General features: G+C 43.5%; 1 protein-coding gene across 3 annotated transcripts; it reads right to left on the reverse strand.

The window, feature by feature from the left end:
* Positions 1-4877: 4877 nt before the first annotated feature.
* On the reverse strand, positions 4878-22655 carry FOXN2 (forkhead box N2). Of its 3 annotated transcripts, none has more exons than XM_050894590.1 (5): positions 22113-22655; positions 15011-15135; positions 10634-10695; positions 6268-6336; positions 4878-5811 (listed from the first exon to the last, which is right to left on the reverse strand). In XM_050894590.1, the coding sequence occupies exons 1-5, from the start codon at positions 22647-22649 to the stop codon at positions 5294-5296; spliced, it is 1311 nt and encodes a 436-aa protein (XP_050750547.1). In that variant the 5' UTR covers positions 22650-22655; the 3' UTR covers positions 4878-5293. The 3 variants fall into 3 exon arrangements, with proteins under 3 accessions (XP_050750547.1, XP_050750546.1, XP_050750548.1); XM_050894589.1 differs by having other exon boundaries at positions 10634-10698; XM_050894591.1 differs by lacking the exons at positions 6268-6336; positions 10634-10695 and having other exon boundaries at positions 4878-5666.
* Positions 22656-24421: the final 1766 nt, after the last annotated feature.

Below are 24421 nucleotides of genomic sequence, written 5' to 3' on the forward strand. Positions count from 1 at the left end.
AATAGCACATATATATTCTGTAATTTGTGATTTAAATTTTATTTGATACGGTGATGAAGGCAAGTCTTTGTTAAAATCTACCGTATCACTTCAAGTATTGCAAAAGGAACTGTTGTATTTCCATCAGATCCTACAGAGGAAACCTAACTCAGCGATACTAGCAGGTTAAAAAAATAAAACCAGAAGAGATGGACCAATGTCTGCTTTTAAGAGAGATAAGCATCATGTCACATCTTGTTTCCCTCCTCTGGTACTTCTGCCTCTCAGGCACTGGAAGGGCACACATGTGTGCGTGCACTCGAGGGGGAAGCTGGCCCAGGAGCAGCAAGCTGAGGCAAGCAGAAAATGGGCTGGGGAGTATTTCATTCCTGCTAGTGAAGAGCAGGGTGTTCCCACCTGTGTGCTTTCCATGAGGCCTTATGTATAAAGGCCCAACAGACACCATAAATCATATCTAAAGAAAGTAAACACTGAAAAACCACCAAACAAGACCTACGCAGCTTTATCCAGGCACACATTTTTTAAATTACCTGTCCTGTGTTACGCTGTTGGTCTTTGAGTATCATACAAGCAACTTGGCCACAGCAATATGGATACAGAACTGTAAATAATCACAGATGTTTCATCAGAAAAAGATTTGAGTTATTTCTGTTTAAACAAATGCTTTGCACAGGAGGGGAAAAGGTATGCAGTAGTATTTCAGCAATTTCCAAGATGTCAAAACGTGCCTCGAGTTCCAGGTCAAAGGGTGAAATCTTGGCCTTAATAAGATGCTCTTCAAATATTACGGGCCACCTATGGATGAACCTGACTGTAAGCAAATCCTGCTATGGATTGGTAGGGTATTTTACAGAGGACTTCCACATGCATGCAACCGTCTTAACCAACCTACAATGAATTACACATTTGGCTTTTTACACTAGTTCAGTCTCATGGAAGAGGTTTAAATGGGGAGGTGGGGCACTCAGAGCACCATCTGAGACCAGAACCAGGGTCTGTAGATAAAGAGAGAACACAGCGCTTTCTGTTTGCAATGCTGTTTATTTTAGAAAAGCCCCTTTGATCATCTGAATGAAAAATGTGGGCAGAAAAGTCACAAATGTTATAAAACAAAGTTTATTCTGCAATATTTTGTCATAATGAATTGCATCTCTTTGGTAAAAATAAACTTTATAAACATTTTAATTAACAGAGATTAGCATACAAAAAACTAAACTTCTGTAAATCGTCTTTAAAATGGGTAAAGGACTAAACTGGAGGAAAAAGGGTTAGAATTGGTCACCTACTGGCAAAATTATTCTAAACAAACCCAAGGACATTGCTTATGCTACATTAGAAACAAGCTAATGGGAACGGTTTAAAAACAACTCTGGTTCATTTGATCAGAAAGCATTCTTACAATTCACTTTTAAATAAATAATAGTTACAATGAATTGGCAATTATAAAATGTTTTATATCACTATATGGCAGTAACATAATACTTTTAATTATGCACTTTTTAGTTTGAAGAAATGTACATTTATAAAACAGACTTGATAATGGCACTGGCAGTTAGGTGTGAAGAATGTGCTTTAAGATATAATGGCAGGTGCAACATTTAAAATATTCTACCTTTTCTTTTCAATAAATATTTTGACTACACCATTATTAACGTGTATGAGTGTACTTTGCTTTAACCGAAGCTTGTACTTACTTTTCAGACTGATGAAAAGTTGCAAACCATACAACTTCCATTTTACAGTCGGATTTGAAAATGTTTGATGTGACTTTTGCAAAAGCAGTAATTTAGTACTGGAGTCTGAAAGGCCAATATAGGTTTGTACACTATTCACATTAGATTTATCCTGAACAGAGCAGCCTCCCTTGTATGTGAGTCTCATACACTTCTTCACTGTATTTAAAGAATTGAATGTGGTTCATTAATACTTTTCTTGCCAAAATATATCTGAGTCAACCATTGGCATGAACATTTTACATATGTCACTAAAAAAAACCCCAAACCCAACAATCAAAATAACTTTTAATTATACTCCATTTATACTATATACACCAGGATCTCTAACTGAGGTGGCAAACAAACCCAAACCCAATGCTAGATACATAAGCAAAAGGAAGGGCAGCTATTCTCTCATTACCAAGAGGGGTGCTCCACAACTGAGCTGGCGGCCTTTGCCTGCCAAAACGTGCGGGCAGAGGTGTGGGACAACGTGGTGGAATAGGTCAGGGGCACAGATTCACTGCCTTCTCCTTCGGAAGGAGTGAGGGAAGACAGCAAAGCATGAAGAGCATGGCCCTGCCGCACCACTCTGTGTCCCGGGGAAAGGCTGCAATTGCTTCCTGCCTTCCACAATTCCAGTTCTCCCAGGCTGAAAGCTGTACGGATGGATGCAGCTTTCACCGCTAACTTCTGATTAGTATGGTTTTATTGCTTGTTGCATATGGTAATTAAATGCATTGTTAGCATCCCAACCCCATCCCTTCAGAAATGCTGAAGTCATTATCACCAACTTCAGGGTTAACAGCGGCACAGCCACACTCCTAGTAAGTATTAACCTTCTCAAATTTTATCTGAGGCAAAAAAATAATTTAGAACCAAACCAAACCATGGAGCCCACTATGACTGCAGTTTCCAGAATACTTGGACCTTGATCCATCTTTCACTGGAAGCTACAGAAAAGCTGCAACCACCTTCCGTGGGAGCCAGGCAGCACCCCTCTTCAACAGCGTGCAGCTGAAATCATGGCACCGAGCAAAACCCCAGACTGCTAACAATATTTCTGTGTAGCTGAATCCTCGTTTTCGCATTGACACAAACTCTGCCCTTTGCAGTTTTCCATCAAGGTACAAAAGCAACCCGTGAGCAAAAAGCAGTTCCACCAAGCATTCACATCTCCACATCCCAAAATCCCAAGAACCACTGCATTGATACTTAATTTTCCTTTAAATAGCAAGTTTTACCCCTACTGTCCATCAGTAACACATACGATAACAGATCTAATTGGCTAATGCACCACTTGTGATATCCAGAAGACATACATGTCTGCACACGTTGCCCTGTTACGGGTGTAGGCTAATGGGTGTTCACACAAAGCAGGAATGCAGTGGAGTATTTTTCTTCCCTTTCAAGAAATAAATGATTCTTAAAACTGAAGTAATTGGGAAAAAAAAAAAAAAAGAACCACTTTTTTCCCTAGTGTTTGTGCTTTAAAAAAACAAACAACCAACGTTGGCTTTAAATTCCAAAACACAAAGAACCTCAAATATTTCAGGCTTGATCCAACAGCCATTGAGTCAGCGGGAGCACCACCGTTGTCTTCAAGAGGCACTGGAAGAGGCCCTCAGAGCAACAGACCTTCAGCAGCATGGCTGTGTTCATATTTAAAGTAGATAGTTTATGGCAGTATTCATGAAGAGAATGACAAATAAGAAAAAAAACCCAAACAAAACACACTGATCTAAGAAAGGCCTCCAAATAGCCAGAAAAATACCCCATTAGGGAAAGGTTAACTTTTGGCTGAATCCAGCACTGTTTTCAACAACCAAAACAGTGGACATTGGTTTCCTAGGTGGCTCTGCTCCTAATTTTCAACCAGCTTGCCCAACACCTGCTGGAAGCAATAGCTTCACGTGTTAGTGAGAACATTTATGGCACATCATGCTACCTTTCAGAAACAGGAAAGATGACCTTTGATAGTTGTATACAATTCTGCAACATACTTAAGGCATCCTTATATGTACAGTACTGTTAAAACCCACTCCAACAGAACTGCTCACCCATTTTTGAACAGAAAATAATAATTAAAAAAAAAAGCCATCATCTACAGGAAGATGTAAGCAATCACCACTGGTTTTAAAAGAAAAAAGAAAAGTTCACCATACAACTAAAACATTTTTGGCTGAAGGATGTCTGGGAACTATAAAGAGATTCTCTTATTGCAAAAATGAATTGTGAAGGAATTTCTTCCCAAAACAGAGCGGTCCTCCTGAGGTACGATGTACATCCAAAGGCTAAAGCCTAGCCTTGCCCATTAGATGCCCCATATGCAGCAGGAGGCTGATAGGGTTCACACAGCACAAGGCACAGTGATCTGGGAAACAAAAGGTATGGACAGCCCATGGGACAAAAACAACGAGCATTGCGGGGAAGGGGCAAAAACCCCAAAAGCAATTCAGGGTTCACTGATCCAAAAGGAAGCTATTCTATTTTATCTCAGATTAGGGGGTAAGACATTCCCTTTTCAGCAGCTGTTCACCACCTAGCCACCTAAAGCCTCCACCTCGTCCACGTTGTCACCACCATCAACTGTTGCGTTCTTTTTTCTGCCCTGAATCGGTATAGGGGAGCAGAAGGGTAGATGTTGCAGGACTACGCAGCTACTACGTATTCAACAGTGGTAGTAACACAAGGACAACATCAAACTTGGCAAGTGGCAGCTTTCACTGTTGGCTACATCCAAGGCCTATGTATGCATGCATGCATCTGCATGAAAAGGACACACACACCCCTCAAAAAAAGACAATTTGTCTTAAGATGAAAAAAAAACCAAACTGTTTTCCTTCAGGAATCTGACCTGCACACAGCATATTTGGGGGAAGGAGGAAAAAAAAGAAATCTGTGGGTGGTACCCACCTCAGCTACCCCTTATCCCCACTCTTCCAGGGGTACTTAGCATCTTGCTGAAAGCAGCTCCTGAAGCGCTACAGGTTTTCAGCCGCTGTGTCAGATGGGCTGAAAACTGCAGCCTTTCGGAGTTGCTTCACCAGCGTTTCCACCGGGACCTGTCTCAGAAGAGCGAGAGAGGACGGGTGGGAGGAAGCAACCGAGGCCAGGACTTTTTTTTTTTTTTTTCCCCTTTTCTTTCTTTTTTCTCCTCCTTTTTAATCCTTTACATGGAAGTCAGATGCCCTTAGACAGGGCAAAATTCACCTCTGCAGATGGGGCCAGCAGAGATGTAAATATGATCCACAATGTGCATCTGAACAAACATATCTCTGGAAAAAAAAATAAAATCAACTATTAAAAACAAGAAAAAAAATTAAAAAGTGATCATTAAGAAGTATGCTTTCAGGTTTTCACAAGTCATGCATCTCTTCTAATTTGAGAAGATTAAATAATTTCTTTTTCTTTTTAGGCAGTGATTTAAAAATAAATGGCTAAATTATAGTTAGCGCCAAAAATAAAAAAGCAATGAGTCCTCTTATGGCTTTGATCTCCCTTGTGAAGGGTAAAAGTAGAAGAGTATTGCCACAATTAAAAAAAATATATGTATATATTCAACACTGACAAACATACTATTTTTTCCTTTGCTTGTGACAGTGGGTCTTTGCAGTACTTATTAAGGAACTCAAGCACGTTTGGATGCCAGCAAGGTGGAGCAGAGACCCCGCTGCTTCTTTCAACTCCTCATCGATTTCTTGACATAACTCCTTGAGTGCTTTGTTGCTAGGCTGACTTTCCTCAGAGGTATCTACACAAGGTTGTGATGCATAGCCACTGTCTCCAAGAGGATCATCTTCATAGTCAACGTCTGTATCCACCTCGCTGTGAAATCCTTCGCTGCCATCGCTTCCGTCATGGCTGGTCTTGGAGATAAATTCATATACCTCATCAAGGGAGGACAAGGAAGACACGCTGGACCTAGATGCACAGCGCTGGGAACCCATGCTGCTGGCACTGTAGTTGTGATCCTCCTTCGGATCAATATTGGTGGCCGCAGAATCATTTTCCTGCAAATTTATGGAACTGGGAGGATTGAATGCACTGCCATAACTCCTCTTCTTAGGCGTCTTCAGAGGCTGAGGTTTCTCACCTATTAATAACAAGATTCGTCAGTAAGCAAATACTCCAATGAGATCACCTGCAAAATGAGCACACTATGGCCGGGTGACTGCAAAGTAAGCTGAATGTGAGCATTTAAGAGTCGTAATATCTTGTGCACGTTTACTGTCATCCACAGAGGACAACGGTCTTCAGCTAATCACAGCTAAGAGCTGGAGAAACAGAGAAGTTGCTATCATATAGCACAAAGAGGGCAGGGGAAGAACTTTGCAGAAGAAACAAAATTAACTAGGGGAAAAAAAAAAAAAAGAGAAGGTGGTTCTATAAAACTCTGTAATGCTAGTAGAAAGAATAATCAAACCAGAATTGCTTCTTGACTGCTCTTACTATCTGGAAACTAGACCATACTCATTTCCTGAAACTTTATAGAGAAAACATTTAGCTACTCGGTAGAGAAGAAAAACAGAGTAAAATGGCTTATGCTTACAGTCCAACATCCTTTGTTGAATGGAAGTATTTAACAGCATCATTGCAGTAGCAGCATCAATATCGGATTCTGTGAAAAAGCAGCAAAACGTTAGATCTCAGGTAAGCCTGACAAAATGAGGTCCCTAGAACATACGAAGAATATATATCTGCATATATTGGCCTACAATAAAGAGCGGGGGGGGGAGGAAAATGTATGAATTCAGACAGAGCATGACTGTTATACAGTGCAATACAGTTATAGAACAGTCTCATATCTTAACTATGATATTCAAAAGCTGAATTCTCACATTGCACTTACCAAAGCTGAAGCCAAGAATCAGACATTCACATGACGATGCTGTTGCTATACTTATCAACAAGTGGCTTTTGTTTGTACCGGTTGAGAGAGAAAAATTACGCATACGGCACAGCAAAGCATCTCAGCAGCTTCAAACCCTGGTTATGTGAATATGCAAGGCTGAGAATGAACATGCCCGTTAACGCAGCACTAATTCAGCACACCTCTCTCCTCCAGCAGTATTTTTCACACTAACAAGTCAAACGGAAGAAATCGAGAAGACAAGGGGGGAAAGGGCACTGAACTGCTAGTTAGTTATCTAGAAAGCATGGGGATCTAAATAATAAATAGGCACTTAGAAAGGTTTAGGTGAACTGCAGCGCTTTTAGCTACAGTGACAAGCGCTGCTGTAAAACGCCATCCGTTGCCACCTGGAGTGGATTGCTTACATCTCAAAAAGGGCACCTTGAGGATATTATGGCAAAGAGTGACACTTCTAACCAGAATCAGGTGAAAAGGAAAAGAAGCATGCCTTTCCCACTCATTTCAGGACATGCTCATGCACTTTAAAAAAAAGAGGAAATCCAAGCTCACTTCAGCTATGGATGATGAACACTCCTTATACAGGAGAGAATTATATAAGAAATATATATGGTGGACTAACCAGGCAAAAGAGGAGCAAAGAGATGTGAGCTCTCACAAGAGCCTTGGTGTCTCAGAGCAAAAGACCACATCCGAGCTGTGCATATGTATGTATGTATGTATGTATGTACATATGAGCGGTGAGTGGAGAAGCAGGGCTGGAAGACAACGTGCTGGAAGGTACCGGCAGCGAGCAGAACGGGCTCTCAGTCCTGCTGAACTGGAACTGGGGTGGGAACTGTTGAAGTGAAACATCAGCAATGTCATTTTTGATGGCATTTGTTTTCTCCCCCCCCCCATTATATGCATTAACTATATTACTGAATTTGAGGGGAGGGTTCGTATCGGGAGGGGGACTGCAGAATTGTCAGTTTGGTTTCCTTATATTGTTCCTAACTTCATCCCTGGTCAAGGAGAAATTTGAAGAACATGACACCTTGGGAATGTTGTACCAACATGGGAAGGGGACTGAGCTGCTGTTTCCAACACAGATTATAAAACATACACATTCCCCGCCTTGTTTTCACTGTCTCCCATTTTAAAACCAGCATACTTTAAGGTCTATCCCATTGCACTCATGAGATTTTTTTTTTTTTTAATTCTGTTTTGTCTTTCTTTGACAGCAATAGAGCCCCTGAATTTACAAGTCATATGTATCCAACTGACAAAAAGAAATAAAAAAAGCATGAAGAGTTACTTTCCTCCACTACCATAATCAGAAAGTGAAATATTCCCATTCCTTACTTGCTATCACAGACATTTTATTTTAACATCTGATGTTGGTATATAAGTACCACCTTGTTAAAATGACGAGCAACTGGAGGCATTAATGCAACACAGAATTACTACCTGCAAAGAGCATTTCTGCATCTTAGTACCCCCAAAGAAAGAGGAGAGACACTTCTGCAGTGACTTCTTAGCAGTACTCTGCATCACCATTAATGTGCTTTGGCTTCATTTGTGATTGCTCTCCTTGATAAGAGCAGTATTTCCCAAATTTATGCTTCCCCAGCAGAATGGCTGAGGAAGCACCTTATTACAAGGAGTTCTTTCATCTGCACAACAGCTGCCCTATGAACATTAATGGCTTGCCTCTAATGCCAGGGAGATGCTGAACAGGTTCACCAAGATCCAGAAATTAAATGAGAACAGATATACGTCATTATTTTGGCACCTCCGGTGTAGCAAATTGGAATAGTTAGCATCAGACTGGCCGTCTCCAAACCTGTCACAGGACACACCAGCAAAATCATTAAGAGGAGGAGGATTTCTTGTATTCTCTAACAAGCCCTGAGAATCCCAGATCTAGCAGCCCTGCAGCAGCCAGCCAGCCAAGGATGCTTCCTTGCCACCCGGGTACCACCATAAAACCTCTGTCTGGATGCATGGTAATTATCATCTGTGGACCAGGCAGCTGCTTGGTCTCTAAAAAACCTTGGCTTTGCTGCCTATCCAATGTTTCAGGTTTGTGGCCAAAAACTAAAAGCAACCTTCTCACCTCAAAGCCTACCGCGCTAGCAAAACCAGAGCGCTGGATGTCTGCTATGCTGCTCAAGTCCTACTTCATCGGTGGCCTTTCATTATCCTTTTGAAAGAGCTTTAATAACACTCCTCTACAACAAATTAACACATGCTCACTTTTTCTTGGAATCAGCCCTTTAAAAATTGAGCACAATTCACTTTTCAGCACTTCTTTTTAAAATTTATTATTTTTTTGACAAGGACAAGCTTTCAATGTATTAAGCTTTAGTAGTGAGGTGCAAGACCTGTGCTCAACAGGCTTCTTCAAAAGAAATGCTGCGATACCCAGCATGCTGCCTAGCTCCCTCCTGGTACCAAGGCCCACTAAAGTGTTTTAAAATGAAGAAAACTTCTTAAAAAGTACATATGGGAAAATGAAGTAACCATCTTCTGTTCAACAGCTGTTGCTACTTCTATTTGCATTTGACTGTCGATGAAAAACAGATTTCCACCTTAAATTCACTTTTTGTTTGTTTTTTGTTTTTTAAATCTGAATCTGGCTGGCTGTTTTTCCTTGTGGAAAGCAAAAGTAGAAATCCCTAGGACAGAACTATGGCCAAGTCCTTGTTACTCTAACACTTGTTAAAACCTGTAAGAGTAGGTAGATCCCAGTGGGCTGAGTGGGGACACCAGAAAGACAAGCAATGTTGCACTTCAGCAGGGATTCCCTGAAAATAAACAGCAAAAAACCCCCCCCAAAATCTGTGTTCTTTCTCAGTAGCAATACCACTTTGGGTCTGTCTGTGCTACAAAAGCACAAGCATAGCTACGTTGACATCCCCTGCTCAGCTTGCACGCTGCTGCCGGTGCCTAGTCCGCCCCTTGGGCAGGTCTGCAAGTGCCGAACAACTGCCCTAACAGTGGTGCCAGCTACTGCAGGGACAACCAGGAGGGACGGGCACCTTCTGAAACATCATCTACAGACAACTATGTTTAACTTGCTAGACAGGGAATGTGTCGTGCTACTGAATTCGTGCCATGGCTAGAAGAGATCACTCAGCCACAGTAATATCCTGAGCATGACTTGGTCCGATCCAATCTTTCTCCGCCAAGTTTTACAGTTAAAATAACATTTATACAACGTAAAAGCTTTTGGTTGCGGACATAACTTGTTTTCTCCCTCACCTACTTCATTACTAGTCCAGGAAACACAGAGGGATATAAACTTGGTTGAGGAGCAGCACTGCAGCCTACAGTATCAAGACATGTATTCAGAGTCTCTATATTAAATCCATCCTATCCCCCTCTCCCAAGAGTTAAAATGAATATTTTGCAATTTTTAAGGTGATACCTTAAACAGACATCATGAGGCTACTCTGTTAACGGGGTTAATATCCAGAACTTAGGTCTTCCTGCATAACTACACTGGCAATAACACTAACTGTGCCCAGCTTTTTGGCAAGTAAGTGAAAAGTACCACACAGCTGTGAAATACTCATCTGAAGTATACTCATTGTTCCACGTTCCCCTGCAAATCCTGTCATGCTCTCCCACCCACCTGTATCAACCAACCAAATTTAAGGGAGTTCTGTGGCCATATCCCACAAGTTTTATACATTAAATTTGCTGCCTTTTGTTCTCAGTTCTTGGTAACCAATAAAACTAGCGTAGAGATACGTAGCTTTCAGGTTTGTTTTCTACTGAACTATTCATTCTTTAAGTAGGTCATATTTGGGAGTGATGTGTCTGCTAAATACCTTGCTGGCAGAACAAGATGGCCCCATTACATCTTGAAATTCATCTTATGGATTTAAACTTAATACACTAAGTGGCTAATATAATAAGCATGCGTTCTACTACATCAGGGTTTTTTTGTAATCTAGCAGACCCTTCAGAGCAGGTCCATACACAACATCAGCTGGGCTTCAGTACACGCTTGCGACTAAAGCCAGGGGAGCAGAGCGAAAGAAAATTAAATGTTTACCTTTGAGAGATCGGCCATGATTCTGCTGAAGGACTGAAGTTAGGTAGTGAGGGGATGCTGACCTACTGAAAAGAAATTCAACAGGTCAAAGCCAAGCCCTAATTAGCCAAATGATTTGTACAAAGTATAGTAGACACGATACTATGATCATAGAAAGGTAAAAACAAAACCAACTCAGTCACCACAGTTTGGTGGGCAAGCAATTTCTGCTGCCCTCAGTAGATGGCTTGACACATTGGTTGATGGTTTATGTAGCACTATAAGCCATCATAAGCATTTGGAAAACACCACCAAACACACACACTAAGCAAAAGTCTTGCTGGCAAGAAATACTAACTTCTACAGATTTTATGTACCTGCCTAAAGGCTGGATTTTGAACAACATATGTATTTTTTAGTAAGTAAAACCTACATGCGAACAAAACATTAGCTTATACAGGGATGCTTAGAGCCCAGGAGCAACAGCATAGGTAAGGACCAGTTGTGTCCGTCTGCTCTTCGAAACAGTGGTGGGAGGTTAACAAAAACGAAAGGTAGCGTCATGCAAAAAGCTGGGGAAGAACAAAAAAAAAAAAACCCAAACCAAGATATCTGCTGATTTTAAAGTTATCTGAAGCTGGGCTGTTTTGGTGATGCTGTCTGCTTTTTTGCTTTATCAGACCAGCTTTGCACCTGGCAAAGTACCGCTTAATACCTTACAGAATGAAGGGCAAGTTAAAGCTTTCACATGGTTTTCTGCTACACACCCAGTCCTAATTATTCAGTTCATTATAAATATACTAGCAAACAGTTAGAAATAAATACAACAGAAATGGTACACAGCTATTAAAATTGCATGAAACATAGCAATGTGCATCTTTTATAGTATCACTGGAAGAATTCGAAGGGTGATGAGCAGAATTTTCGAGCCCAACCTGTAACAGCAACCTCATGGGATTAATGGGGTGATTTCTATCATTAAGGTGTGTTTACCTTTTATTTTTATCATATTTAGTCAGCTCTATTTTCCAAAATAAGGCACAGCCACAAATCCCCCCAAAATCACAAAGCTGCTAAGTGCTTAACATTTTTTTTAATTACTTGTCTAGATCATTAATTAAAACCCAAAAAAATGACTTCAGTTGTTAAAATACCTTTTTAAAACTAAAAACTTCATTCTTTAAGTTGAATTTTGAAGAAAATATTTTTCACTGGTCACTGGCCAGTGCTGTGGCTGCACACATCTCAACAACCCTGAGATCAGCTACTCTGCACAGCTGTTACTGAGGGATGCCCATTTAATACTCTCACTGCTCCGACTTGCCATCATATTATCCAAACTTAGCTGGCCATTGGTAACAGCTCCAAAGGTTGGTATAGTGCAGGAGGAAAAAAATCGAAGCAAGGTGGCTTGAAATGCATCATCTGAGCTACGTAAGGAGCTCTTGCAGCACTGCAGCCTGCCTGGTGCTGGTAACCACAGCTACTGAAAAGGAGAGTAATATTTAAGCATCTCCCAATATGGTAACCGCAGGGAAAAATATCCAGCACAGCTGAAAGTGAACATGTGCAAAACTCGAGTTCACTGTCTGGTATGTTTTCTTGTAGGGGTGATGGAGTGCAAAGGGAACAGATCCAAAAATGGGGGAAAAAATTTAATTAAAAAAAAAGTCACAAGGAAAGCAATGGACCCACCCCAACATGGCTGGCTCTGTAGTCTGCAGGTAAACTGTACAAAGAGATGCTAAACATCTTCATCCTTTTGTCTGAGCTCAGATCCTTCAAGAACCATATCCACATAGAGCTTTTCTAGGGCAAATTAATGCTTAGTATTGATTAAGACAAGCAATGCTTATGCATAAGGTATTTGCAAGATGAAGACCCTGGCCATCCCCAGAGCCCAGGGATATAATACATGTAGTACTAGAAACAGAATGCAGCTAGGGGCCTTGCACCGACTTGTTGAACAAGCTGTGCAGAAATAAAATGCACCAGTGATGCCAATCATCTATGATAACACAAATTTCAGTGTAACTAGAAACAGATTACAGTTTTGGAAAGCTTCTGCTCAAAGTAACACCTTAAATTTTATTTTAAAATCCTGCTGAATGATAGGTATATTCCCCACGAACACAGTGTAAAATAATTATGAACACTGGCCCTCCCACAGAAAAATTCAGAGACTCTCACAGTCGAATTCTAGCATCACCCTGTAGATAAATTTGGACAGTCCTTCCAGTCTCTCTCCAGCTGCACCTCTGGGCTTTCTCTTTCTCTCCACACAAAAGGCAGCCCCTTGGGGGCCCTTCCCCAAAATTAGGCCAGAATTTAAATCCAATCCAAGAATTTTTAAGCATGGAAGGGAAAAAAATAAATCTGTTTTTCTGTGTATGACTGAAAAATCATGCAACTGTTTTTTATTATTAAAGGAAAATAAACCAGCTTTCATTAGGGAGAAGTTTAGTATCTTAAAATGTTGTTTTTATTTTGTCCTTATAAATACAAGCACTGCAAAACCCTTCATATGTTGAAGTCAGTGGGAATTTTGCCATGTGGCTTCATTAGGACCAGGATTTCCTTGTAATTGTGATTGTTGGCAAGTATGACTCGTCCTTCAGTGAGGGAAAAAAAGTTACCAAAAACAACAGCTTCAAATTAAAGTCCTGATCTTGCAAGTACTTCAGCGTTCAGATAAAATCTCTCCTTCCCTACACCTAATTTCAGTATGTTGTATTTATACAAGCTAGGTAAATCATACTTCAATGCTTGTATCGTTGGACTAATCTTGAAGACCCTGGAGATACTAAAAGCTTAACTGGTCAAGACTCTGAATGACCTGCCCTAGGCTGAGTCTGTCCTGATCCTCTGCTCCTCTGGCTGGACAGACAAGATCCAGAGGTGCCTTCCCATCTGTATTATTCTCTAAATTTTAAAGTTTGACAGCGTTAACATAGACACAGTGTTAACAAAGCTTTCAAGGACCAAACCTTCACTGGGGTTGTACCAAAAAACAGAAGTCCGTGCCCTTATGTAGAAACATTAATGCATGTAAAAGCATTATCATTTAGAGTCCAATTACAGTAGTTTCAATAATCTTTGTTCCCATAAAACAAAGCCTGACAATACCACCAGCCATCTCATACTTTAGAATTTGACTATTTCTTAATATTTAAACGCTTCAGGGTTGTTTTAGTAATGCTCCCGTTCCAGCAGAAAGCCGGAAAACAGGACACTTCTGCCTGACTTCAAACCCAAGATGACCTTTTACAGCTCAAGACAGCTGGAAGGTCAGAGACCACTGTTACATCTTGTAGGTTACAAGCCCAACTGCAAAAGCCCATGCCACAAAATCTTCAGCTGCGGCCAGACAGCTAAGGCTTGCACGGGGATGCCAGCTCCCAGGGTCAATGTCCTGTTGGACCCTTAGAAATGTCTGCTTAATGTTATCAGTTTTACATCCTGCTCCAGTAATCCCAGTTCCTCCTGTTTGTTAAGGAAACACCTCGCAGTAAGGGTAATGCATAGGGCAATGTACAGAGACCTTAATTATCTCTTAACTCACCCAAATTCTTTGCTGAACTAGATAAACCGGCCACGGGCCTAAGAACTGAGCTCACCAACACCAACGCGTTCCTTTCTGCTTTCTGTCCTCCTCCTCCTCTCCATCCCACCTCTATAGGCTGACCCAGCTGCCGTTCCTCTTCCTCTACTGAGGACGCATGACGTTGACTTCAAATTCTCCAAAATCTATTGCTTAATCTTAAAATGTGTCGGATGAGGAAGCCCTGATTTCAGAAGTCTTGCACGCTCCACCTCAGAGTATGTTTATGGTAAAGGCTGTTCTTCCCACCCCTGCTGCAAAATGCTTTTAACAGCCTCGGAGAAAAACACCCCTCTCACAGACCAGCCTCTCTAAGCACTTCAGATAGTAGAAACGTTGATTGTTTTTGACAACAGCATATAATATATACATTTTATATTTAGACGAGTGACTTACAGGAGAAGACACACACCTCCTTCCAAGCTAGCAGCACCAGGCACCCTAGGTCAGTCCCGGTGAACTGTGCTTGAAGGAGGATTTTGCTCCAGTTCCTGGGACTGCCTGCCCTGCAGAGAAATGGGGCTCACCAGTAAGCATCCAGCACAGCCCCGACCTTCTTCTTTTAAACTCTCCCACAGTTACGAAGACGACTTGGACACGAACCCCAGATCTGCTATCTGGGAAGCCTGAGCTCATTACATCTCCCTGCCTCGTCTAGCCAGTCTCACCTAGGCCCCACTCAAATTCTTTTCTCCGGTGGCAGCCAGTAACAACACATCAACATCCGCGTGGGCATTTCCTCTGCTAGGTGGAGTAACGTAACCGTGCGCCCTACTCGGATGAGAAAATTCACCTACCTTGGTGGTGATGCCGGCGGAGTATAAAATGCAAGTGCTGAGGGAAAAGGCTGCTTTTTCAGTGCTTGGACAAGATTAGGTTTATATTCTGGGTCAACACACCATAACGAACCTTTTCCATTCACCTGCAAGAAAGAAGTACTGCAAATTAGAAAATCCAAGGGCCAAGCTGTTACAGTAATTTCTAATTTAATATTACCAAGATGCAGCACAGTGCAATGACGTAGGCATCCACCACTGTACAGCTGATGTACATCAGGCAGCTCCATCGCCTGCATGGAAAGTGGATGCTCCCAAACTGAGCACATGAGGGTCCCAAGACCCTCATTATACGGTATGGAAGCACCCATCTTGCAGCTTGGGATAGCATCTCCGCAGCCCCTTCTCTAAAGTCCCATTTCCATTCACGTTTGTCCACCGAAAGCTGTAAACCTTATTTTAACACTTGGTAAATACAGCTGTGAGTTTAAGGATTTGTCCAGGCATCAGTGAATTGATCAGCAGTCTTTTGATTAACAGGTTTCTAAGTAAGAAACGAAAGCACCTTTCCCTTCCTTAGATATGGCCACATACTCATTTAACTTTACACCATCCTGTAAAAGCATCTTGCCAGATGCCCAACTACAAAATGGATTATTCCCACTTTTTCAAAACCTGAACACCTACTTAATGTATTTTTGATGTACCTAACAATGTAAGCACCACTGTGCTAGTCATTCTTGATATTAAATTTGATATGCCGAAAGTTAAGCAAGATAAAGCACCTCCTGCTCCTCTCAAGGGTTTCTTCACATATTTACTATAGAAAGAAAAGATCTTTTTTTCCAAGCCTGCTAGTTCTTGCAAAATAAAGAGGAAAATTAAATAGGAAAAGTTAAATAATTCTATAATCACTGACCTGACAGATCAGCTAACAGCTCTACAGACAGTGGCACCAGGTTTTTGGGGGGAAAACAGATGTTACAGGAGCAGTCATGCACACAGCAGAAGGATGGGGCAGCTCTACACCTGACCTGGAAGATCTTTCTAGAGGATTTTTTGGGGAGAAGTCTCAGAGCAGAAACCCAAGCTTCGTGGAGCACCTCCTGCAAGCCCACAGAGGCCAGCTGGCCTCCTCCTGCCAGTATCAAGGGGGTATTAATACCATTTTATGGATGGATACTCCATGACTGACTTAAGACTGAAAAGGACCCACAAAGCATGTAAGTCTGTGGTCCTATTTAAGTCATGGGGCTTTTCCTGAAAAGAGGAAATACTTTGCTATCAACAGTGAAAATTCAAATCAGGGAGAGCTCCAGCTGAGAAAGAGAGATGCTGCTCTGTAATTTTAGTTGAAGCCACTGCCTTTCATAAAGACCTCTGAGCTGCAGCATCTCAGAGTTATTTATTTTTTTAACCTGAATCTCTCTTATACTCATCTTTTAATGCTAAAACTGAGCACAGCCTGTAAGATACCTATCGAGAAGCTTACCATTAATCAAACAGCCATGGTGGCCAGCAGGATGATTTAGCCAGCGAGGCACTAACAAGGGGTATCCTCCCAACTGGCTCCATCCATCGTCTCAATGACAGACTAATACCCTGATCCCTCTCCTGCACCTCTCCCAGACCCAGACCCTTGCCCCAGCATCCCAACCCTGCCCAGCTCTGGCTTTTTTTTCTCCTCCCTGTGGTAGCTTTGAGGCTGTTACCCTCATGGAGCAGCAGGAACTCCCCTGACCAGCAAACCACTGCTCTACGCTGTTTTATCTGCTACTTTAGGTGAGCACTTCCACTTGACACCTAATTCAGTTCAGCTGGGGCCTGCAGCTAGAACTGGGTTAGTTTCCCTCTTTCATCTTCCCAGCCATGTACTCCCACCAGCTTGCTGCCCTGACAACATAACGCAAGGATTTTGGGTGGGTATTGCAACAGCAAGCTGAACCGGGGCACACCCTGAAGCCATACAGACGCTCAATCCAATGCAAGAGGCAATAAACAGGGTGACTTCTTCTTTGGGTAGTTAGATTGGGTTAGGTGTAACATGAAACTATGCTTCCACCCACCATTATTTGTACTAAAAGCTGTCATTGAGCAAAAGAGATGATGCTCATGGGGCTGCTCACGGGCACCGTTTCACTCGCAGCTGCTGCTTAGCAAGGACACACAGTGGAAATCCAACACAGGTCTGAAGTTAGTGTCATGCTTTAGGGGAAAGCCATGCACAACTGGAGCTGGAAATCCCATAGAACACAGATACATCCAGCTTTAAAACAAACCAGCAGTCTAACCACAGCAACAAAAAAAGACTGTGCCATTTCTCCTAGCAAAGACTAAGCCTAAGACGATCTAAAATGCTAAACTGCCTTTGGAGGTTACTATCTGACATCAACAGTGGGGCAACTGTTGATGTGCTAGCTGAAATGTAGGTGTAACTTTTACTTAACGTCTAGGGAAACATCCCTCCAGAGTCAGCACAGAGCAGCCACCAGACCGTTTTGACTCTCCATCTCAAAATGAGTGGGACAGTTATATCGTTCTGAGACTATTTTTTGGTCTATCATCTTTTATACATCTTTCTAACGTTTCTGATTTGACTTGCAGGATTTTATCTAGGCAAATAAAGGAAGGAAAATAATTCCTACGTTTTGAAGCATTGGGGCTATTTCATAAAGACAGCAAGTTTCCAGCCTCCAGCATTTCAGGGCTTGATTATAGCAACATGGGTTGGAAACAAGATGCCCCCCATGGTGCAGCCTTGTCCTTTACTTTTACCACCACCTCGCTGCGGTCCCTCCCCTGCTAGCAGTGAAGTACGATCAGTGAGTGTGGCCAGTCCAGCGAGGAAACCCCAAGGAGCAACCGAAGCGGAGCAACCGAAGCAGGGCAACTCAGACGGCACCAGTGGCTCAGGCTCACTGCAGAGGCAGATGCCTGTCCCTGCACTGCAGAAAGTCCTCCATGAGCTTCAGCCCTGGGCAGCGGCCCGGGCTCCATCGGGTTTGGGCAGTTCTCACCAGCTGCTTCCACTTGAAGCTAGGGGAACCACTGGAAAATATTGTGTGTGTGCAGGGAGGTCTATCGTATATTCACCAAGACGTTTATCAGATAATAGACATCTCTCTCCTATCTCTACAGGCTTATAGATGGGACCTGCTCTTTGCCCGAATATTTGAACAGCCACACAGATTGTTTACCACCATCTCGTGTCAAAAAAAAAAAAGACAAACCCTAAAAGAAGGAAAAAAACCTAAAACACCTATCTACCAAGAAGAAAGGGAGATCTGTAAGGTACTCAAGCCCTGTCCCCCCGACCTCCGGAGGAAAGAGTGGCACGGCCACATCCATGCGAGCAGTGACATGCCAAATTGATGCGTGATGTGGATGCCACTCCTGCCTCCTCACACTTTTCTCCCCAGTGGTATCAATTAATAAAAAATCCCCAAACCCACAATTGTAAAAACAAGTCTAGCAAAGAGCATGGAGACTCTTCAGGGCTTCCAACTCCAAACTGCTTTTCACTTCAGGTCCTCTTGTACTGTATATCAGATACTGCTCCCGCAAAAAAAGCAATTTCCCACTGTAGACCTCTCTCCCCCCAACCCCAAGGCTGCATGACAGTTCTTAAGACGCAAAGAGCATTAGCTACATCTTCTGAGGATCGCTGGCCCACAATCACACCTCCACATCTTCAGGGGCACCAGGGCCACAGCAGGTACACTGGAAGGCAAGCAGGTGTCCCAGGGACTGGCTCTAGCATCATCCCGTTGCTGTTCACCAGCTCCAGCTCCTAACCACCATTACCAGAGAACCACTGGAAATCTCATCTGTCTGGATGACTGCAGACATGAGCCCAACTGCAACTCTAATAAGAAAGGGTATTTCAGCTCGTAAGTCTATCACCTGGGGTAAACCTTGACAAACCACTTAGATAGAGCAGCATCACAATATGTGCATACAGAAAGGGTAATGTATATTTTAGCAGAGATGTGACGTACATACATCCTGTTTCCATGGCACGAGAAGTTCCTCCTCTTGACTGCAGTGCTGGCTTATAAGGCATCTCAAGGCAGTCACTTTCCCTTCAGCGCCCTTCAACTTGTTAAAAGAAAACCATAACATACAATATTTTTCAGTGATCCAAGCAAGGACAGCCTTCCCCCAATCTCTGCTGAATGCTGTCCTAGACTGCTGAACGCCTGCAGCCTGCTGCGACAGGCAGGGTAAAGGTATTTGGCCAGCTGATATGAATATACATGCAAACAGAACGACCATCCACAGCTACGTCTGCAACTCGACGTGGCGCAGCTTGGTGGAAACAGCTCTGTGGAGTGAGAAAGTTGGTGCTGAGGGGTCACCCACACGTGCCTTGGATGTTTTACTCAGATCTCTCCAGCAGGGTCTTGTGGACAACGTCCAGGAGCAATTAGAGCACAGCAAGCACACTCCTGCAGCACGTCTTCCAGGTTAGCACCAGCCAAAATGAATCCAGTTCACGTGTCCCGAAATTGCCCTGCAGTGCCAGCTCACATGGGGTAAGTGGGGAAAAATCAGGAGATTCACTTCGAAGTGCACTCCCAGTCCAAACCAAAATATCAGCATTATGGCAAACATGAGGACAGACTCTTCCTACTTTTGCTGCCAGACCTCCAAGAGATGATTTCATAGCTGACGGCTGGTAGCAATAGCCAGGGAGGTGTCAGAAAGCAGCCTGCCCCGGGATGCAAGGGCACAGACCCTCCCCTCCTGTCAGACATTTACACTCTTCCAATACGAGAGCCCAGATTCCTTTGAAAGGCTTTAAAACCCTTCTTATCCTGATGTTACAAAATAAACCACGCTCCTCTGATGCAACGTGCCATGGGCCTCTCTGCTTCCACAGGCACTTAGGATAGAAGAAAGCTGACTACGCGCTCCCTTCAAGATACAATTAAGATGCCATTAACAAAGAAAAAATAGAAGAAAATACAAAATTATCTTGCCCTCTCAGAGAAGCACCCAGGCATGGCTAGCACATGGTTACAGGCAACACGATCAGCAAAACAAAGTTGTAAGCTACTGCTGCTTGCTCCAAGAAGTGACACCTGAGGAGCTCATCCAAAGGGGTCTGCAGCATTCCCATCATCTGCCAGATCAACTCCTGTGGATTCTGTGCATGACACTGTGTGCCACGGACTTATTTTGCAGGAAGAATTTGGAGCAGTACCCTCATCTGGTCCTTTTCTAAGCAGGGCAGAGGGTAAAGATTTAACTACTGTTCGTTGGAAATGGGGAAGCTTCGACAAAGTTTCAGGAGGGGCTTTTTTGGGGTGGGTTTTTTTGGTAAATGCAGTTTCTGTTTCTAAGAATTAGAGCTGTGCAGTCCCTGGAGCCCTGGGAAAATGCTGACAGAGCATATCAGCATCACCTTACTGGTAGTGGTGGTAGCTATTCTGCATTTTGTTTTTCCTACTAGAGATGTCATATCTAGCAGCAAGCCATCCTCTGAGCCCAGCAATACTGGTGGAGTTGTCAGGGTAAGCAGAGGACCAGGCAGCCTCAAGCTCCTGCCGCCCAAATGCCAAGACATGAGGTTTGACTGGTAACTCCTAAACCGTGAGGGTTTCCAGGCTGGAAACAGCTGAGCTTTAAAGGGCAGATCCATAGACAGCAGGAACTCATACATCGATTTAGGAGATTTCCCTTCCCTGCCTTAATTTTTCTGAAACTCGTGTCTCCCTTCCTGGACAGAGCCACCCAGTCCTTTAAAGGCACATTTACCACCTGCGGCAGCATGCGGTCGCTGCTCGGATCCACGTCCTTCACAGGCACAGCTTGCAGCATCTCAGTTACTCCATTACAGCACCTGGAGCCACATTAAAAGCCCGTCCTAACACTCGGCAGGACTCGGCTAGGGGGGAGTTACTGGACTTGCCACACAGCAGCAAAAAGTCTTTTTTTTCCCGGGCACAGCTGCTGCTTGGGAAAACACCCCCCTAACAATTTAATGTAAAAGCAGGGATGTTGAGAAGCGGTGACATTCAGTCCTACCAGTACAAGGCAGTCCTTCCTGATGCCCACTCAGCTCCAGGACCTCTATCTGCAGCGAGAGGCGGTGAAGCACGCCAGGCATTGCATGCATTTCTGATAACAAGCCTGTTACCACTTAGGCTGACCTCCCAGCATACGGGTCCAGGATTTGTTTGTTGACTTTTGGTATGCGGTTTGTTGGTTTATTTAAGTCAGAGCCAGCTCTTTGAGGAATGGGATGGGAAATGAGAGAGGGAGGAAGGAAGTCACTAGTAAAATCATGCAAGTCAGAAGAAGAAAGAATTTGTACAGAAAAGAGTAACCTTGACTTTAAGAAGTGACGCTTGTGTCTGCACCACGCAGAGACACACACTGTTATGTTATGACAGAGGTTAAAGCAATACAGTACATTAAATGCAGGAATTAAGATGGTTATTGGAAAGCTAGAGCTGTGCTAAGTATAAAAGAAGATCACAAGTGAAAGAGTCAGTTTAATATTCAAGACAGCTGTTAGACTGAGAAACACTCAGCCACGTACATACAGCGTGCCTGCAAGCAAGGGCGCTTTGCAGAAGACCACATCTGCACCCAAACGGGCAACACCCGTGCTAGCCAAGTGGGGAAGCTGCTTGGCATCCCACGATCTCTTCTGCTTCCCGGTGCGATCGTAGCCATGACTTTGCTGGAAAAGCAGGGAAGGAGGAACACACCCCAAAATTTCAGCATTGGAACACAGAGAGAGCACCAGTTTAAGAAGCTTCAGCAAAAAGACATCCTAAGACAGATGTCTGAAATTCAGGCTGGGTATTGCAGGCTAACAAAATTATAAGTAAGTGGAAACAGGGTCCTTTGCAATAGCTTGCTAGCCAGCTTTAAAAAGGATGCACCACAGCTAGCTCTACCCAGGTCAGCACTAAATAACAAAACCAAGTGACTTTTGCCATCCTGTGACTTGTCAGAAGTGGCATTTCCAAACCATCTCCAGCTGCAAATAAAGTGTTAGAGGACATGGAGGGGAAAAAAAAAACAACCCAAAGTCCTTGAGAACAACAGTGTCTTCTCCATTTCCCTCTAAATTTCAAACTTGATCCACCTCCCTCCCACCAGGTCTCACCTTGCCATGGCTTCTCTCCACCTTTCGGAAACACTTGTTCAAGGAGAGGTTGTGTCGGACCGAGTTCTTCCAGCCGGTGGGTGCCGTGGCGAAGTAGGGGAAGCGCTCCAGGATCCAGCTGTAGATTTCTTTGACTGGCAAGCTCTTGTTGGGGGAATGCTCGATCGCCATGTAAATGAGAAGGCTGAAAGAGTAAGGGGGTTTGGAAGTGGAGGATTTTTTTTCAGGGTTCTGGTAGCAGGACGGCGAGAAGGATGGCACACTGTCGCCCTCAATGTCATATAAGGGGCTAACGATCGGAAGACCCTCACTTCCGAGGCTGAAGTTTGTTAGAAGATTAGTACTTTCATGCAGCCAGTTCAAATTTGTGAGCTCGTCATCTGCTGAATCTCTGTCCACCACAGTGGCCTTTGGCCTGCCGGCATCGCCTGCATCGGGCAAACTTCCCATCCCATGACACTGCCGTAGTCCTGCAGCTTTTTCTGCTCCTGGTGTTTCAGCTTTCTTATCCGGAGTCATTCCAGTGACTGGACCCATTTAGCTTTATTGGTCTGCAACAAAGGAGATGGTCAGAAATCAATGCAAACCTTCAAAATTACATCCAGTGGCAGACCACCAAACCCAAACGCACGGCTGTACCATTCCCACACTGTGCAAGAATACCATAGTCACTGATGAGAGCCAGGGTCCAACACGAGCCCCCCAGTAATCTCATGAGCATGTGTTAACTCCTCTCAGTTTATAACCAGAACTTATGGTAAGCACTTGGGAACCGCTGTATCTATCTTGAAACACCCATTTGGACACAGAAATCATAGCTATTTTAATACCAACATCTGAAATCTGAAAAAGACCTTAACAGGTAGGACCTAATCCATTCAGCTCTCACATTAACTCTTTAGTTATACTCATTATATTGTAAATTGACCCTATTTATAAGCATTTGCCTTTGGTGCCCAAAGAGTAAAAAAATAAGTTGCAAAACTTAAATCAGCATAAAGTGAATTTGTGGTCTCAGCGCAAATGAAGTCTTTACAACGCCCTACAAGTCACAGTCATTCCCAAGTACTGCCTCCCATTTCTACCAGGGAAATATCTGGCCAGCCTATCAGTTCATCAGCTGGGTCCCATGGAGCTGCCCAGGTCCAAAAGACCTTCTTTTTCCCCTCCTGCAAGGGCTTGCTGCTCTAACCTGGGCTGCCCTGCAGAGCAGAGGGTGGTGGGACCAGCTCTCAACAGGACGGGACCATCTGCTGGGGTGGCAGCTCAGACCTGTCGCAGAAATAATTGCTGACCACTTGCTTTGAATTTTTCCCCTAGATGAAAAAAACCGCCACCCAACCATAGAATTATTATCTATAAAAAACTGCCACCCAGAATGCACAGTCTAACAGGCTACCCACACTTTAGAGGCATTACGCTAACAAAAAACATCTTCTTGCTTGTAGAGTTTTAAAAGGGGTCATCTAACAAACTATGTTATGGCAACAGCTGTTTTTTCCTGCTGATGTGACCATGTTAGAGCTTCACTGCACCTACAGCTTTGGCCACCATAGCTGTACCAGAAGTACAGACCAACAAAACTACTCTACAGATGTGGTGTGTGTATGTATAGATATACATACACACACATACACACACACATAGAGGGGCTATACCAACCTACTATAAATGTAAGACACTCCAACTATGGATGCAGTTTACCAGCAAAGCCGAGGTTCATATTAACTGTAAAAAAACCCAAAAAACCCCAAACAAACAAAAAAAAAAACCAACCCCAACCCAGTTTCCTGTCCCAGTACATGCTATCATTCTGGTTTCATGCTCCAGCTCGTACTGCAAGAGCCCAATTGCAAGACTAGGACAGTTTCCATATCATATCTCACCAGACAGCTCTATAGAGTAACTGGATGTTCTCTTACAACGTTTTTTAGCAAACACATGGCTTCGTGCACTTGCATCTTCTACAAAGTGGAGGCAAGGAGTTGGCCAGCTTGCGTACACGGTCTGGCTGTCCCACCTACAAAACCACACTGCCAGCTGGCTCCAACCTGACAGCCTCACCGTGTCCGTGCAATCACACTGCCCAGCCTACCTGGAGATGTATGTGCCCAGCCTCCTTATTTTGGAGGAGGTGAGTGACGTGCGTGATGGAGGCGTGACATAGAAAGGCAACAGGGTACATCCATTTTATGCCCCCAACAGGAGCCAGAGCCCTGCCAGCCCCTGCCTGGTGCCGGGCAGGCGTGGGGTGCAGAATTTGTGCCTCCCCCAGAAAACGCACTGGGTTTCCCACCAGCAATTTCTTC

This window comes from Gymnogyps californianus, chromosome 3, assembly GCF_018139145.2.
Source record: "Gymnogyps californianus isolate 813 chromosome 3, ASM1813914v2, whole genome shotgun sequence".
Taxonomy (NCBI): domain Eukaryota; kingdom Metazoa; phylum Chordata; class Aves; order Accipitriformes; family Cathartidae; genus Gymnogyps; species Gymnogyps californianus.

Bases quoted from the DNA above. Each gene is read 5' to 3' on its own strand.
- FOXN2 (XM_050894589.1), bottom strand. From the start codon at position 22,649: ATGGGTCCAGTCACTGGAATGACTCCGGATAAGAAAGCTGAAACACCA. The intron at 15,136-22,112 runs GTGAGACCTGGT...TCTTTCTTGCAG, and splicing joins TGGAGAGAAGCCATGGCAAG to GTGAATGGAAAAGGTTCGTT. The intron at 10,699-15,010 runs GTAGGTGAATTT...ATTTCTTTTCAG, and splicing joins CCGCCGGCATCACCACCAAG to TAGGTCAGCATCCCCTCACT.